The sequence below is a fragment of the Pelobates fuscus genome, chromosome 11 (assembly GCF_036172605.1).
Source record: "Pelobates fuscus isolate aPelFus1 chromosome 11, aPelFus1.pri, whole genome shotgun sequence".
Taxonomy (NCBI): domain Eukaryota; kingdom Metazoa; phylum Chordata; class Amphibia; order Anura; family Pelobatidae; genus Pelobates; species Pelobates fuscus.
Genome location: NC_086327.1, coordinates 142,477,570 through 142,496,220, shown reverse-complemented (window position 1 = coordinate 142,496,220; position 18,651 = coordinate 142,477,570). Strand labels below are relative to the sequence as shown.

General features: G+C 42.2%; 1 protein-coding gene across 1 annotated transcript; it reads left to right on the top strand.

Annotated features, from left to right (window-relative positions):
• Positions 1 to 2,166: 2,166 nt before the first annotated feature.
• PGD (phosphogluconate dehydrogenase) lies at positions 2,167 to 18,651 on the top strand. The gene is made up of 13 exons (XM_063436196.1): positions 2,167 to 2,317; positions 6,801 to 6,876; positions 7,728 to 7,907; positions 8,455 to 8,520; positions 8,765 to 8,883; positions 9,641 to 9,707; positions 10,877 to 11,011; positions 13,261 to 13,450; positions 14,718 to 14,848; positions 15,781 to 15,914; positions 16,006 to 16,105; positions 16,884 to 17,006; positions 18,392 to 18,651. Exons 1-13 carry the CDS (start codon positions 2,310 to 2,312, stop codon positions 18,509 to 18,511), a joined length of 1,449 nt encoding a protein of 482 aa, XP_063292266.1. The 5' UTR covers positions 2,167 to 2,309; the 3' UTR covers positions 18,512 to 18,651.

The following is an 18,651-nucleotide window of genomic DNA, read 5'->3' as shown; positions in this document are numbered from 1 at the left end:
GGTGTTTATTCTCACAGTGAAGCTCTGTGACTGTATATTCTCACAGTGGAGCTCTGTGACTTTATTCTCACAGTGGAGCTCTGTGACTGTGTTTATTCTCACAGTGGAGCTCTGTGACGGTGTATATTCTCACAGTGGAGCTCTGTGACTGTGTTTATTCTCACAGTGGAGCTCTGTGGCGGTGTTTATTCTCACAGTGGAGCTCTGTGACTGTGTTTATTCTCACAGTGGAGCTCTGTGACGGTGTTTATTCTCACAGTGGAGCTCTGTGACTGTATATTCTCACAGTGGAGCTCTGTGACGGTGTTTATTCTCACAGTGGAGCTCTGTGACGGTGTATATTCTCACAGTGGAGCTCTGTGACTGTGTTTATTCTCACAGTGGAGCTCTGTGACTGTGTATATTCTCACAGTGGAGCTCTGTGACTGTGTATATTCTCACAGTGGAGCTCTGTGACTGTGTTTATTCTCACAGTGGAGCTCTGTGACTGTGTATATTCTCACAGTGGAGCTCTGTGACTGTGTATATTCTCACAGTGGAGCTCTGTGACTGTGTATATTCTCACAGTGGAGCTCTGTGACTGTGTATATTCTCACAGTGGAGCTCTGTGACTGTTTATTCTCACAGTGGAGCTCTGTGACGGTGTTATTCTCACAGTGGAGCTCTGTGACTGTGTTTATTCTCACAGTGGAGCTCTGTGACTGTGTTTATTCTCACAGTGGAGCTCTGTGACGGTGTTTATTCTCACAGTGAAGCTCTGTGACTGTATATTCTCACAGTGGAGCTCTGTGACTTTATTCTCACAGTGGAGCTCTGTGACTGTGTTTATTCTCACAGTGGAGCTCTGTGACGGTGTATATTCTCACAGTGGAGCTCTGTGACTGTGTTTATTCTCACAGTGGAGCTCTGTGGCGGTGTTTATTCTCACAGTGGAGCTCTGTGACTGTGTTTATTCTCACAGTGGAGCTCTGTGACGGTGTTTATTCTCACAGTGGAGCTCTGTGACTGTATATTCTCACAGTGGAGCTCTGTGACGGTGTTTATTCTCACAGTGGAGCTCTGTGACGGTGTATATTCTCACAGTGGAGCTCTGTGACTGTGTTTATTCTCACAGTGGAGCTCTGTGACTGTGTATATTCTCACAGTGGAGCTCTGTGACTGTGTATATTCTCACAGTGGAGCTCTGTGACGGTGTATATTCTCACAGTGGAGCTCTGTGACTGTGTATATTCTCACAGTGGAGCTCTGTGACTGTGTATATTCTCACAGTGGAGCTCTGTGACGGTGTATATTCTCACAGTGGAGCTCTGTGACTGTGTATATTCTCACAGTGGAGCTCTGTGACTGTTTATTCTCACAGTGGAGCTCTGTGACGGTGTTTATTCTCACAGTGGAGCTATGTGACTGTGTTTATTCTCACAGTGGAGCTCTGTGACTGTGTTTATTCTCACAGTGGAGCTCTGTGACGGTGTTTATTCTCACAGTGAAGCTCTGTGACTGTATATTCTCACAGTGGAGCTCTGTGACTGTGTTTATTCTCACAGTGGAGCTCTGTGACTGTGTTTATTCTCACAGTGGAGCTCTGTGACTGTGTATATTCTCACAGTGGAGCTCTGTGACTGTGTATATTCTCACAGTGGAGCTCTGTGACGGTGTATATTCTCACAGTGGAGCTCTGTGACTGTGTATATTCTCACAGTGGAGCTCTGTGACGGTGTATATTCTCACAGTGGAGCTCTGTGACTGTGTATATTCTCACAGTGGAGCTCTGTGACTGTGTATATTCTCACAGTGGAGCTCTGTGACGGTGTATATTCTCACAGTGGAGCTCTGTGACTGTGTATATTCTCACAGTGGAGCTCTGTGACTGTGTTTATTCTCACAGTGGAGCTCTGTGCTGCCCCTTTAAGGGGGTGTGGCTACTGGTGGTGTGTCACTGTGACGAGGCATTCCCGCAGTCACTCACACGGTTAATAAGTGTCAGACACGCCCCCTCCCGATCTGTCGCTCGATGTTCTATTGCTCAGGTCTCCCTGGTCGGCCCACTAGCAGGCGATAGAGAGGATCGATAAACCCCGCCCCCAGGACTAGGACTGACCAATCGGAGCGCGATGCGGCCTGACGTCATCCTTCTGCTGAGCTCTACTTAGCGCTACGTGCTCTTCCCTCACTCAGTGACTGACTGACAGCAACCGGGCAGCAGCTCCCTCACAGCCAGCCTGACTATCCGAGTACCGAGCGGCACCTTCTCCCTCACAGCCAGCCTGACTGTCCGAGTACCGAGCGGCACCTTCTCCCCCTCACACAGCATGGCACGGTGAGTACTGGCACTATATCACACCAGGACTACAACTCCCAGCAACCTCTGCCACAGCCAGGGATTGCACAGCATGCCGGGAGTTGTAGTTCTGTTTGGCTCCTATTCCTTTACCCAGACTGGCAGCTAATGGGACTGAAACCACTTACTGTATCTAACTAGTACCTACCTACTGAAACCACTTACTGTACCTAACTAGTACCTACCTACTGACACCACTTACTGTACCTAACTAGTACCTACCTACTGACACCACTTACTGTACCTAACTAGTACCTACCTACTGACACCACTTACTGTACCTAACTAGTACCTACCTACTGAAACCACTTACTGTACCTAACTAGTACCTACCTACCGAAACCACTTACTGTACCTAACTAGTACCTACCTACTGAAACCACTTACTGTACCTAACTAGTACCTACCTACTGAAACCACTTACTGTACCTAACTAGTACCTACCTACTGAAACCACTTACTGTACCTAACTAGTACCTACCTACTGACACCACTTACTGTACCTAACTAGTACCTACCTACTGACACCACTTACTGTACCTAACTAGTACCTACCTACTGACACCACTTACTGTACCTAACTAGTACCTACCTACTGAAACCACTTACTGTACCTAACTAGTACCTACCTACCGAAACCACTTACTGTACCTAACTAGTACCTACCTACCGAAACCACTTACTGTACCTAACTAGTACCTACCTACTGACACCACTTACTGTACCTAACTAGTACCTACCTACTGAAACCACTTACTGTACCTACCTACTGACACCACTTACTGTACCTAACTAGTACCTACCTACTGTAACCACTTACTGTATCTAACTAGTACCTACCTACTGACACCACTTACTGTACCTAACTAGTACCTACCTACTGAAACCACTTACTGTACCTAACTAGTACCTACCTACTGAAACCACTTACTGTATCTAACTAGTACCTACCTACTGAAACCACTTACTGTATCTAACTAGTACCTACCTACTGGAACCACTTACTGTACCTAACTAGTACCTACCTACTGACACCACTTACTGTACCTAACTAGTACCTACCTACTGAAACCCTTACTGTATCTAACTAGTACCTACCTACTGAAACCACTTACTGTATCTAACTAGTACCTACCTACTGAAACCACTTACTGTACCTAACTAGTACCTACCTACTGAAACCACTTACTGTACCTAACTAGTACCTACCTACTGAAACCACTTACTGTACCTAACTAGTACCTACCTACCGAAACCACTTACTGTACCTAACTAGTACCTACCTACCGAAACCACTTACTGTACCTAACTAGTACCTACCTACCGAAACCACTTACTGTACCTAACTAGTACCTACCTACTGACACCACTTACTGTACCTAACTAGTACCTACCTACTGAAACCACTTACTGTACCTAACTAGTACCTACCTACCGAAACCACTTACTGTACCTAACTAGTACCTACCTACCGAAACCACTTACTGTACCTAACTAGTACCTACCTACCGAAACCACTTACTGTACCTAACTAGTACCTACCTACTGAAACCACTTACTGTACCTAACTAGTACCTACCTACTGAAACCACTTACTGTACCTAACTAGTACCTACCTACTGAAACCACTTACTGTACCTAACTAGTACCTACCTACTGAAACCACTTACTGTACCTAACTAGTACCTACCTACTGAAACCACTTACTGTACCTAACTAGTACCTACCTACTGAAACCACTTACTGTACCTAACTAGTACCTACCTACTGAAACCACTTACTGTACCTAACTAGTACCTACCTACTGAAACCACTTACTGTACCTAACTAGTACCTACCTACTGAAACCACTTACTGTACCTAACTAGTACCTACCTACTGAAACCACTTACTGTACCTAACTAGTACCTACCTACTGAAACCACTTACTGTACCTAACTAGTACCTACCTACTGAAACCACTTACTGTACCTAACAACAAGTACCTACCATTATATACACAGTACTTGCCTGCAGCTGCCATTTTATATGTATATGTGTGTATAAAACCAGATAAAATTCGTATCTTGCTCAAAATGCTTCAGATTTGAGAAAGGGAGGTTCTCCCGAAAGCGTGTCATTAAAAAAATTATGTTAGTCCAAAAAAAAAAAAGGTATTAGAAGATACGAATTTTATCTGTTTATTACATCTACATCACTGGACTAATACGGCTACAATCTCTACTTGTAAATATAAATATACACACACACACGCGTATTCTCTCATATATATATATATATATATATATATATATATATATATATATATACGCACACACACACACACGTATTCTATATATATACGCACACACACACACGTATTCTATATATATACGCACACACACACACGTATTCTATATATATACGCACACACACACACGTATTCTATATATATATACGCACACACACACACGTATTCTATATATATATATACGCACACACACACGCACGTATTCTATATATATATATATATATATATACGCACACACACACGCACGTATTCTATATATATATATACGCACACACACACGCACGTATTCTATATATATATATATATATATATATACGCACACACACACGCACGTATTCTATATATATATATATATACGCACACACACACGCACGTATTCTATATATATATATGTATGTGTATATATGTTACAGTAGCTGCCAGCTGGGGGGGGGGGGTGTGTGTGTTTATACAGTAAGTACAGTGTATGTGAGCATAATGGCAAATTCTATAATGCACATAATGTTTGTGACTGGGCCTCTGAACTGCCCATTCATTTCTAGAGATCTTTTTATGGTGCTGTTTCTGCCCACTCAGGATTAGGACTCTCCCTAGAAAAGGGTTTAAGCTTTCCTTCTGGCTGTGTTATTATTACCTGTCCAGGCTGTTCCCGAAATGGAGACAGTTGGAATACATTATTTGTTGCCCATTGACGCTCAATTAATTGTTTTCCATCCAATCCATATAATAAACTCTACAAGATTGTCTGAGCGCTATCACCCTATTTCTGAACAGATAGAGGTCCTATTGGGCCGGTGTCTGTCCTTAATGCTGGGTCCCCTTGGTATGGATATGATTGGCGCAGTATATGAGGAGGCTCAGGACGGGTACCCTTGTATCTACTAATGTTGGAGAAATGCACGATATCTATCCAACGTGAAGGCTGGCGGAGTATCCTGGGATATGTAGTTCACCAACACTTGGAATGTTCAGCAGCCATCTGGTCCCAGTAATAATTTGGGAAGTCACTTATGTCCTGTCGTGACCTGTGACTTTGTTCAACCTGAAACATCCTCATAGTTTGACAACTGGTTTCCCAGGGATGGAATGTGTCTCCCTGTCAAATGACTGTCAATCCTTTGTTTAGTGCCTTCATGCTAGGATCTAGCAATCACAATATTTTGCCCTGAACTGGAGGTAGTCTCAAGCTTATTTCGTTTTATCAGGAATTCTATATTTGAATTCCTCTTGTTTTCAGTGAAGCCCATCTGTAGTTCAGGGGTTTCTAAATAAAGATCTGTAGCGGAGTCTTCACCAGTCTTAAGGCTAGCAAAGATTCTTGGGATTAATCGGGGCTACCTTTGGCAACCCCTGTTATTGATAATTCATTTCAAATCCTCATCACAATTTCATAAAAAAAATAAATACAATTATCCTGATCTATGCCAAGACTTTCACATACATTTATTTTTTTAATTTGTATTTATTCTAATGATTATAAAGCCAATCAGTCCTATGCTTTCAGTAACCCATTCTACCCATTATACTGTGATTTATTCTGTTCTGCACAGGTAATGCGACCTGCCGGATAACTTCCTTAGTAATGCAATAGTCTCTGACTCAGGTCATAAAGAGGGAGGCTGGAGTGTATTTTCAGGAAGGGTGTGGTAGATTAAGGCATTGTCATACTAGGGGTACATTCAATTGCAGAACAGAAAATGCCCCCCCACCCCCAAATAAATCTCCTCTTATCACCATTCCAGAGAATTATGGAAATTGAAAAAGGAATGGCAATTTTTTGCCAAAATATTAAAATTTGGCAGCTTTTCCAATTTTTCTATTATCTATAATTCCTGGCTCACACTAAGCCCATCGAAATCCACCCTTCTAGTATGTATGCCCTGTCTGTCTTGTTTGTAATGTAGGTGTGATTTAATAAAGGCTTGGCACTGGCACTCGAAGTGTTGATACATGGCTTTGTCGGCATGGCTCTGGCAGTTTTGCACGCTCACAAAATTTGCTCTGCAACAAAAACCTTGGCAATCTGTTTTGGTAGTTTCTCAAATCCTTTTGTGAGTGATCGAGCTTGAAAAGGCTTGTTTTGGAACTGGGTGTGATTTTATTAAGATTGTCCTAGAATGAACTCCGATTGAAAAAGTAAATAAAATGTTGTTTTTTCTTTTGTTCTGACAGAGCTGATATCGGCCTTATTGGCCTGGCAGTGATGGGTCAGAATCTCATCCTAAATATGAACGACCATGGCTTTGTGGTAAGCGTTTAGATGAAGACATCGGTGTTACTTCATCGCGTGGTTTTGTAACTTTCTAAATGTTCTTACTTCCTTCTTGGTTAAATCTTGCACACAAGGAACGATTACATCAATTTATTATCTATTTCCAAATGGAATGCTCTTCCTTGTAACACTTGCTTTTTTGAGTTCGCACAGCATATACACAGAGCGACGTTAGTTTAACGCCTTTAACCAGAATTCATTGTCTCGAAACACCTTGTTAAGTTAGGAGAAATGAAAATGCCATTTATCATTTAAAAGATCAATATTTGAAAGAAAATTATGAAGAACTAAAACCAGATGTTCGTGCAGAATATAGGTTTATAACCTACTGGTCATGTCGTAATGTAAATGGGCATCCAATTTAATCAATAAATGTGGAATATTTTCAATGTAAATCGAGTTTTCATGACGTGTCCTATCAGATTTACTGAATGATATCCTCTGGTTAGGGTATAGCAGTGACACTTCACCTGCAGGTAGTGGTGTAGGAAGCATCAATATGTGGTTACTGGGTCAGTGCAGAGGAGGTTTGTAATCGGGGCTACATAGAGACCACTTGGAGGGGAGCAATGAGGGAAGAAGACAAAAACACGCTTTGAAGAGGCAGAAAAGAAAGTAATGGAGGTACGTAGATAGGGTGATGTAGGGCTGGTTCTGTAACTCAGTTAGTGTGAAATTTACTTTATTTCCATACATGGAGGCTGAAGATGTAGCTTTGCCTGGTGATGAGGTTTATCAATATTTTGTTTGAATAAATTAACAGCTTCCTGCGTTTTTTGATATTCTGTTCTTTTTCTGACCTGGCTGTGCTTTACTCTATGACTCAGGTCTGTGCCTATAACAGGACGGTGTCAAAAGTGGACGAATTCTTGGCCAATGAAGCCAAAGGCACCAAGATAATCGGGGCCCATTCTCTGGAAGACTTGGTTAGCAAGCTGAAGAAGCCACGCCGTATCATGATGCTGGTGAAAGCTGGCCAGGCGGTGGATGACTTCATTCAAAAGCTGGTGGGTAGCATTTCTATCTCCTCTGCTTATGATGGAGAACCAACCTTATGGCTCAATGCTATATTAACGTGCAATCATGACACAAGCATCTAGTCTTTACCCACTAGTCGTGAATGACAACTGATTGAGGCTTAGGATAACTGTGTCACTAAACATGTTCTGTTGGGGCTGTAGGGTATGATTTGCAGCAGTTCTTGGTTTATCAATCTCTCATATGTTGGTGTTTATTCAGAAATCGTGGTGTGCCTCACTTAATCGCTTCAGTTATTTTTTGTCATTGGTTGGCTGAAATTGGAATACATTGATTTTATTGATCCCAAAGTCACGCCCTGCAGAAACACTATTTTTATTCCAACAAAGATCAGTTTTTACAGTTTGGAATTCTGGGGTTCATGATAAACTATATATGTAAAATATACACAGTATTTAAAATAAACCGTTGGTGAATGTTCATTTATTGAAAAGGAGCAATGCTGAAGTAAAACACACTTTTTGGGTTATTTTTTTTTGTTTTTATATTCTAATTTCCTTCTTTTTCTATTTTCAGGCACCCTTGTTAGAAGCTGGTGATATTATAATCGACGGTGGCAATTCTGAGTACAGAGACAGTACAGTAAGTAATGGCCACAATGTACTGTATGCAAGGCAGAGACAAATTAACTGTAGTGTGTTTTGTTTGGGGGAAACTGGCAAACATTTAAAGGAAAACTGTCTCATAAATGCATTAGAATTAACTGTTGCAAAAGGGAAAAAAAATGCACAGACAAATTCTCACGCCATTGTGGTATTTATTTTTCTACTATATTGTCATTTGTGTGTGAGCCAAGTCTCAGTGAAGTTGCTTTTTGATATTTCAGAGACGATGTAAAGAATTAAAGGTCAAGGGACTCCTGTTTGTAGGAAGCGGCGTTAGTGGTGGAGAAGATGGCGCAAGATACGGACCGTCTCTGATGCCTGGGGGAGACCAAGCTGCATGGTAAGGTTTTAATATCAACGAAAACTAGGGCATCAAGAGCAGGATTTAGAAACGATCGTCCAGTCTGTCAAGGATCTGTCACATCCCACATACTATATTTTCTTATCCCCTGTGTTTAACAAATGTGTCTTTGTGAGGTCGGAAAATGTCTGCGGTATTTACAGGAAGCTAAGATTATGGATTATACGGTAGCTGGAGGATCTGCATGGTACACGGGGGCATTTCCAAGGACCTTTATTAATGCTACACTGCGCCTATGGTAGCGTGTTTAGACAGAGCCTCTAGCCACCATACCTTATCCTCAAACACCACGCTCCAGCAATACAGATTTTACAGTTGCTTTTATTGCCCACATTGTAGACTTTTTAGACACGGGGGAACCTTATGGCAGCAAAATCCGTGATTCCTGTCTTCTGGAAGAGCAGCGCAGTTTTCACAGTTCAGTAATAGTTGATTTAAGTTGAGGATTTCAGGTTATTTAGGTGATTATGAACACAGTGACGTAAAATGTGGCGGTTAATTACTTCTCTATCCAGAATATACATAAACAACCTAACTCCCCGCGTCCTTTCTTTTATTTTTTCTAAATGTTTTTATTTAACTCTCTGTATATGTCCTCATCAGCCTGAATGTATTGGCCAACAATGCATATTATGACACTGTATCCAGTGTTTGGAATTACTACTTTTGATCAATAATTATTATTCTGGTATTTTATTAAATATTTTGTGGCTATAAATCTGGTTTTGTATTGCAGGCCTCACATTAAAGGCATTTTCCAGAGTATTGCAGCTCAGGTTGAAAATGAGCCATGCTGTGATTGGGTAAGTCAGACTTTCCTTCTCCTTGGATTGCAAATTTTCGTTTTTATTGTTTTTGTTTGTTTTGTTTGTTTGTTTTGTAAAACCCAAGCAGGTTCCGTGGCTCTGTCCAGTATAACAGGGCTATAGACTAGCTGATTTATGGAACACCGTAAGGACTGATGTTTTAGAGCAAGCATGTCAAACATGCGGCCCATAGTGAACATATTTGCGGCCCGTCTGCGCTGGGGCCGCTTTCAGCTGTGGCTGCGACCAGCAAGTCAGGAAAAATATTTCCCGATTCTTGCTCTCCCGGCCGCAAGAGGGCAGAGTGTCTGCAGAGCAGCCACTCCCCCTTCCCTTCTGCTCACACTGCCAAAGGAGCATCTGGCCTGCTTTAGCAGAGCTGGAGAAGAGGGGCTTGGGGGAGGCGCGACACTGTATTCATTTGAGGGAGGCAGCATTCTATTCATTTGAGGGAGGGAGCGGGCCAGTTCAATAATTTGGGGGAGTGAGGGGGCCAGTGTGTTAAATTGGGGAGTGGTGGCAGTGTATTACTGGGAGGGAGGGTGCAGTGTATTAGCCTGGGGGTGGGAGGGGGCCAGTGTATTAGAGTGGAGGGAGGAGGGGCAATGTATTGGATTTGTGGGCAGTGTGTTTGGGTCTGCATGGAGGTGCTGAACGCTACCCGTAGAGATGCTGATTGGCCGCGCAGCTTATTGCCACACATGCACAATAGTCTCCCAATGCTTTCCTTTGGTTTTGATGATCTCAGCCAAAGTGAGGAACACACTCACAGGACTTCAAAATCTACAAGATAACGTCATTTGGTTTTTACAGCTGTGCCCTACACACATTCACCATTTCAGTCCCATTATCAAACCTTTCTTTATATGTCGAGGTAGTTGGACTGAAACATTGTTTATATGCAAATGGATTTCTTAAAATAAAATAAATTCGCTCTTTTGTTTTGTTTTTAAGCCCTACGAGGACATCCAGTGTCAGGCAACTTTTTTTTTTTATACTTTTCTAAATAAACCTACGTTTTTATGGAAAGTTTATTTTTGTATCCTTGTTTATTTGGCCCGTCTTTGAGTTTGACATGTTTGTTTTCGAGCCTGGCAATCTTTCTTTGATAGCACTGTGTGTATGTGTATTCCATGAGTTAAAGCGTCTCTCTTATTCCCATGCAGGTCGGAGAAGAAGGTGCTGGACACTTTGTGAAGATGGTACATAATGGAATTGAGTATGGGGATATGCAGTTGATCTGTGAGGCCTACCATCTAATGAAAGATATTTTACAACTGGAACAGGATGAGATGGCAAAGGTAATACGAATAAAGTGCACATCTCTGTCAGATTGACGAGGAACTACACTAATGAGTTCTATTAGTATAGGAGATATTGTATGTTGTGGCTTCTCCAGCTGGTCTAAATTAAGTTCCAGTGATCTGTTCCATATTCAAAAATTACATTCCTGATCGCCCATTTTCCTGTTTAGTAAAACTAAACCCATGATGTTTAATGGCTTACACTAATAATCTTCTAAGTTCTATTTCCTTTTGTCAGCACAAAAGCGATGAAAAATATTTTGTTTAGGGATGCAAGCTCTATTTCAGAGCGGACCCGCTGCATTTCAAGTCGCCATTGCCGACGTCAGCGGCTCTGCAACCCGAGCAATGTCTAGGGCCATACATAGAAAAAGCAAGAGCCCAATCACCTTGAAAGTCCGTGATCAGGGTCAGGCCATGTGCCCCTGAAGCTGCCCTGAAGACCGGGCGGACAACAGCATAATTCCCAGACACTGGGAGACTACCCACCACAGGGTCTTGCCTTCAACATATTAACTGCCCTATGTGTCTATTGCCTGCATCCTATGCACCCATAGCAGTTCCGTTTTAAATTGTACTATGTCACCCTTGTGTTTGTATGACTAGAAACGCTAAATTAAGAATTAAAAATACATAGATTTTGGCAGAGCCTAGCAGCCAAGCTGAGCGGTTGTGCCAAGCTGCAGCTCCTGCTCAAATCGAGGGTAAAACCCCAAAAAGCTGGCACAAAAGCACACTGGAGTGGCGCTAGTTAGATGGGTACACCCGGGCGATTCCTCCGACACCAAACCCAAGCGTGTGACACACCTGGACCCCGCTCTACAAACCTGAGGCCCACTGGAGATCGAGCTGTGGAGAGACGGCCGCTCTCCTCGCTGACTGACCTGGGTATGGGACCCTCGGGGCTCCCCAGGGTCCCCATCCGTGTACGGGTATCAGACGCACAAACATACGCCACCGAGCTCGCGGTCTGGGGGCCCGGAAAAGACCAACCTCGGTACCGCACTTGCATAAGAGAGGAAGACCGACACAACACGGGGCAGTCCACCCCAGAAAGGCAAAGGACTGGATCGTCAACAAGACTGCAACCCACGGAATGATAGCGCACACCCAAGCAGAATCCAGAGACTGGTATGAGGCGCAGGACTGGCGAGACGCCACAGATCTGGACTTTTCTGCCCATATACCACTCAGGCCATACACAGGGCATAGAGACCTTATGCAACACTAGGTCGCGGACCTTCCAATCACGGGCATAGGCTGAAGGAACCTATGACATCTCATGAGCCTGTCCCCAGCCATACCTACCTCTTTGAACTGCCTGATTTTTCTTCTCCTTGGTTTGCTTCTCTAAATGTTTTGCATGCTACACATCCAACGACCAGCTAGGTCCACATAGGACTACATTCAGACACAGAATACAGCACAACATGCCCACCTACACGCTAGAAACCACCCTCACTGCCCCTGCTATAACTATACACTATTATTGATTACCTATACTGATTCAGCAAACAACACAGTAGTTCTGGCACCCTAAGTATCACTTACAGATGTTAGATATAGCAATACGCCTCTACCGGCTGCACTGCGGATAGACATTGAAGCATCAGTGAAGCAATACATACTCACTCAACAGCACAGTCAGAGGACAAGCCTCACAATAGCGATAGCACGCACACTGACTCTCATTGCACTATTGTTCCTCAACTCTTACCATAAATATGAAAAAAGTGCAGTTACTCATGCCATGCATATGTCAATCTTTGTCTCCTAATACTCTGGCAACAGCTGTTGTGGCATTGCTAGCATAAATGTTATCTGTAATAACGATGCACGAAAAAATAAAGAATTTTTTTTAAAAAACACATTTTGTTAAAAACTGAAAAAGACCCCCCCCCCCCCCCAAACAAACCCCCATCCAAGCCAAAAAAAAACAAACCATAAAGTTGTGTGTATGTAGGCCTTTTTGTTTTCATGTACCTGCATGCCACCTTCTATCTATCTGCGTTTGTGTTTACCTATACATATCTTTTTAATTTTGTTCTTGTCTGCCTTTTTAATATGAGCTTTTTTTACTCCCCGCAATGTGTTGGGTGTAAAGCGGGTGGCCAAATGACCGATCTCCCTATGCTTTCTCATTATATCCCTTTCTGTCCTATTGTTGGTGGTGTGCATCCTTCATGATAAGCTGGTCACTATGAAGATATTGTGTTTTGACAATGAACATGTTTTGTTTGCCTCAGGCATTTGAAGACTGGAACAAGACTGAGTTGGACTCGTTTCTAATTGAGATCACAGCAGATATTCTGAAATTTCGGGACACTGATGGCAAGCACCTTCTCCCTAAAATCCAGGACACCGCTGGGCAGAAAGGTACCGGGAAATGGACCGCTATCTCCGCTCTGGAGTTTGGCGTACCCGTCACACTCATTGGTGAGTTCAGCCTTTTTAACATCTGTTTTTGCAGTTGATCCAGTTTTGCAGTCACTGTCAGAACTTATTGCTAAAAATAAACCCATAAATGGGGCACTTGTAGACTTGTACATGGCTGGTGCGAGCTTCAAATCACTTGACAGCGGCAGCAACAATTTGAAAAAAAATGTATAAAGCAATCAAAAAGAAAAACTTTGAGATGTATAGAAACGTTTTCTTTAAAGGTTCAGACCAGCAAAACAAATCCTCTCAGCAGCTCATTAACTAACTTGGGTAATTTCAGGTTTGTATAACCTGCAATTGTTTTAACTGATTTAAAAAGATATCAATGCTATAAATTAGGACATGTGCTTCCCAGAATGCAGGAGACCCAGCGTGCAAGCGTCAGTCTATTTTGGAAATGTGTTAATGTTTGTATAGACTATGCCCTTTTTCTGCTACTGGTCTCATGCCAAGTTCTGATCACGACATGATTGGCTAAACATTCTATTAGTTAATCAATGGGGTTTGTTTGTTAGACACACCCTAATACAATGCATTACAGGTTGTCTATAGATAATCTTGTTTGGGTATAGACATGTCTATCTGTTTAAAAGCTTATACTTGTTTTTTTTTTTTTTGTATTCTTCAAATTGCTCCATCCTGTGCGCGGTGGATGGGTACTGGACATTATTTGGGTAGGAGTGAGCTTGCAGTAATTACACCACATCCCACACGCTGTAATTCCTGTTGCAATCTCTTGCAGGAAGCCACAACTTCACAACCATTATTGAGCCATCACCAAACCAGGTTCCTTTTAGGGAGTTCTGTGGAATTCTAGCCTCACGTACTCTTCATGCCACTTGCATTTAATGGGTGACATAATGTTTGTGAATTTACTGCCGCAGGAAATAAAATCTATTAAAATGGGATCAGACAGCAGCAGCTACTTGATTTAATACTCCCATTATCATCTGTCTGCCTTTATTGGTAGCTTACATATCAGTGCTCTGTGTTCTGGTCCTCTTTGTTCTGTATGAATGTTTATGTAATGCTTTCATTTGGGCATCATGCCATAGTATGGGTTCCTAGAGCTTATCCAAAACATGTCTGTCTAATTTGATTTTTTTTTTAAATCTAATTTAATAGAATTTTTTTTGCCTATGATCACACAGTTGACAATACAAAAACACGAGTTCTTTGCAATGCATCATTTAAATGTTCTTTTCTCATTAATGACACCAGTGGTTAATGTTAGTACATATTCCTCTAACTCCCTCGCCTGCAGGCGAAGCTGTATTTGCTCGCTGTCTGTCATCCTTGAAGAGTGAAAGAATAGTAGCCAGCAAGCAGCTAAATGGGCCCAAACATGCGCCCTTTAAAGGTGACAAGAAGGCATTCCTGGAAGATATCCGTAAGGTACGAGCAAATGGCGGCAAAGTGTGATAAATCAGGATGTTGCATGTTTAAACTACTAGTTCTCCCCTTGTTTGATTACACATAGACTGCCAAAAAAGCTACACATGCCCCATGTCGGTTCTAGCATCTGGGATTTAGTCTCTAAACCAGCAGTTCACAAACTGCGCCACGACATGCGCACACACAGGGGTGCCGCAGAATGTTTCCCTGGTGCTATGATAATAGCCACTAGCACAACATACAAGCACACTCCTGCAATGAAACTCTGTATAATATATATATAAAAAAATATACACACACACACACACACCCACCACCCCCCCCTTTCACTCAAACACAAATACTTCACACAAATGTACGTATGTACATTTAAAAGTGAACATTCCGACACACTCCTGCAATCAAATGCATACATTACATACAAACACAGCCCTGTATTAAAACACAATAACTATATACAAGCACCCCTTCAAACACTGTACATTACACTATAGCGTCAGTAAATGCTGCAGCGCTGTACAGATAAAATATCTAGGTTGTATGACTTGGGGCGCCTTGGAAAAATACTGAAATATTAAGGGTGGCTTGAACCTAAAACGTTTGGTAACCACTGCTCTAAATCACGAAGAATTGGACTAAAATATGCAATTCTAAGGTTATAAAATGTTCTATTACTTTAATTCAAACAATTTTTCCAGCTTGGCATTCCTAAATTTCTCAATCCTCCACAATTTCTAGCTATAGTGGATTAACTCCTGTTGTGTTGCGGTAGCAGTGTCTAGTATCCTAAACTGATCTGAACTCTCCTGGTAACATATGATTTTGGGTGGGGGGGGGGGGGGGGAGAGGGAGAGAGAGGGGAGGATTGTCACCAAATGTGACAATGTCTGCTGTAAGAAATTAAATGTGATGTAATGATCTTTACTTTGCAGGCTCTTTATGCATCAAAGATCATATCTTACGCACAGGGCTTTATCCTGTTTAGACAGGCAGCCCAGGAGTTTGGCTGGAAGCTAAATTACGGAGGCATTGCCATGATGTGGAGGGGTGGATGCATTATCCGCAGGTAGGGACACATTATACACCGTAGCCTGGCCATCATTGGCAGTGAGAAAACAGATTTATAATCTTTTGGGTTTTTTTCCCCCCCATTTCAGTGTGTTTTTGGGAAAAATCAAAGAAGCCTTTGACCGGAACCCAAATTTGCAAAATCTTCTGCTGGATGACTTCTTCAAAAGAGAGATGGATAACTGCCAGGTATGTGACGGAGCCAGTAAATCTGTTTAAGCAGTCAGTGCTTCTGGGCACCTACATGATACACTCTCCTGAAAAAGGACTAAAATCCCCATGATAATCTCATAATTCCACAGGACGACTTCATCTATGAAATCATAGCTCACACCATCCATCTAGTGACACTCACACAAGTGGGGATTTCTTATTTCAAACTTAGGGCAGATTGCTTGTCTCTCATTAAAAGAGACAGTGCATCACCAGCTGGCTGTAGATCAGTCCATCCTTGGTTTTATTCCCACTGTGTTACAGAGCTTACAGTACATAACCCTAACAGATTGTTACAAAAAAAACTCAAGATGAACAAATGTACAGTAACAACCGAACAAAAAATAAAAAGCCACAACTGTGGAATTAACCTCCTGTGTTTCCCAAATCTTATCTCATGTTAAGCAATTTACCCGTTACACCTACATAACAGGGACAGTGGCCAAGTAAAATTGCTTAACAGGCAGTCCACTTCTTGTCAAATAGTAAAACGCTGTACTTCAAGTTAAGTAGGGCTTTTATTGTTGGGAGGACTTCTTTCAGCAGAGATATAGATTGCTGGTCCAGTTAGGTTTTTGCTGATTGATTGTCCATGATCCCCATTACTGCTGGGTTTAAGAGTTTACCTGGTGCGTTGATTGGTTAGCAGAAATGCAATAATGAACTTAAACCTAACCCTTGTGAATACTGTCTTTGAGTAGATTTGGGGTTTGGAACATAACATCTGTCTGACCACTAACCTGTTTATCGGTAGGATTCCTGGCGCCGAGTGGTCAGCACAGGGGTTCAGTTTGGTATCCCGCTGCCTTGCTTCACCACTGCACTGTCTTTCTACGACGGCTACAGACACCAGATGTTACCTGCCAACCTAATCCAGGTGAGAAAGCGTCCTTCTGTTGGCATCTTAATATTTCAGTGTTCAAAAGAAAAATCCAGCTGTAATTGGAAGGTATATGATCAGTTTATGGAAAATCCTTAATGCAGGGACCATGCCTTTTATGTAAGACACATTCACAGCTTCCATGACATGGCCTGCATACCTTTGCATAATACATGATGTTCACCTGGAAATGACCTATTTTAGTAACACTAGATGCTCTGTCACTTTATCGTTTGTCTCTGACCACGAGGTAGTGATACCCAATGAACCTAGACATGTGGTGGTTGAAATAAAAACAAATTCACTGACTGCCTTGAAATCAAGGCAAGTCAAAGTTCAGTTCCCGGTCTCTAGCTGGATTATGGGCTATATAGTTCAGAAGTAGCTGATCTTCCACTCTAAATAAACTAAATCTTCCTGTGTATGCAGAGCGCCTTCTTCTCCACCAATTAAAGGATCACTATAGTGTCAGGAAAACAAAGAAGTAAAAAACAGATTTGTTTTTCTGACACTAATCATCCTTGGGGGACCCTCACCCTCCGGGTCGCCCTCCCGTGGCGCTGAAGGGTTTAAAACCCCTTCAGCTACTTACCTTAATCCAGCGCTGTGCTCCCTCAGGGCTGGTGACCTCTCCTCCCCCTCCGACGACAGCTCCTGATTGGAGCGGAATATGCATGCGCGGCAAGAGCCACTTGTGCATTCTAACAGTCCATAGGAAATAATTTCTCAATGCCTTCCTATGGACGTTCTGCACACTGGATAAAATTTTTGCATCCAGCGTCGCAGAAACGCCTCTAACGGCTGTCAGGAAGACAGCAGAGTTAATCCAACCTCTAGTGGCTATGTAAACATAGCAGTTTCTCTGAAACTGCTATGTTTACATGTGAAGGGTTAAAACCTGAGGCACCGAGACCACGTAATTGAGCCGAAGTGGTCTGGGTGACTATAGTGTCCCTTTGAGAGATGAGGCCTCAGTACATAAAAGATATGCATAGGTTATAAGATCAGCTCATGTCCCAATTTTCAAGTTTTCACAAAAAACAACAAAAAGGGTTGGCATTCTAACAAAAAAGTAACAGTGGAAGGAGGAGGAAGGAATACTGCAACATACTCCGTAAAGGCTCCTTTATAACAGAACTTGATCAGATAATTAATTTGTCAGAGACTCAGACACTAGATTAGAGGTCAGGTTTCATTCTGTATTGTTTAAAAATCTGGCTCCCTCAGCCTCTTATAATTAATGTCATGGGCTACCATCCTTCTTCAGAATCATGTTCGTTCTATTTAGTTTTTCCTAGGTTTTCTGAACAGTTGTGATTTTAGGGTGCTGAACACATTTTGTAATATTTATTTACTTTTTTTTTTTTTTTTTTTTTTTTTAGGCGCAAAGAGATTACTTTGGAGCTCATACCTACGAGCTCTTAAGCAAGCCAGGAGTTTTCGTTCATACAAACTGGACTGGCCATGGAGGGAACGTGTCATCTTCGTCTTATAACGTCTGAAGTCTGCAGCCTGCCTCCCCTCGGCAGACCCTGACCCTAGTCTTGCTGTCTTAGTGTGTTGCTATTATATGTACTTTTGTAATCACTGTAGTAAGAGAATACATTTTTATGAGTTCTTAGCTCAAATATCAAGGAAACAA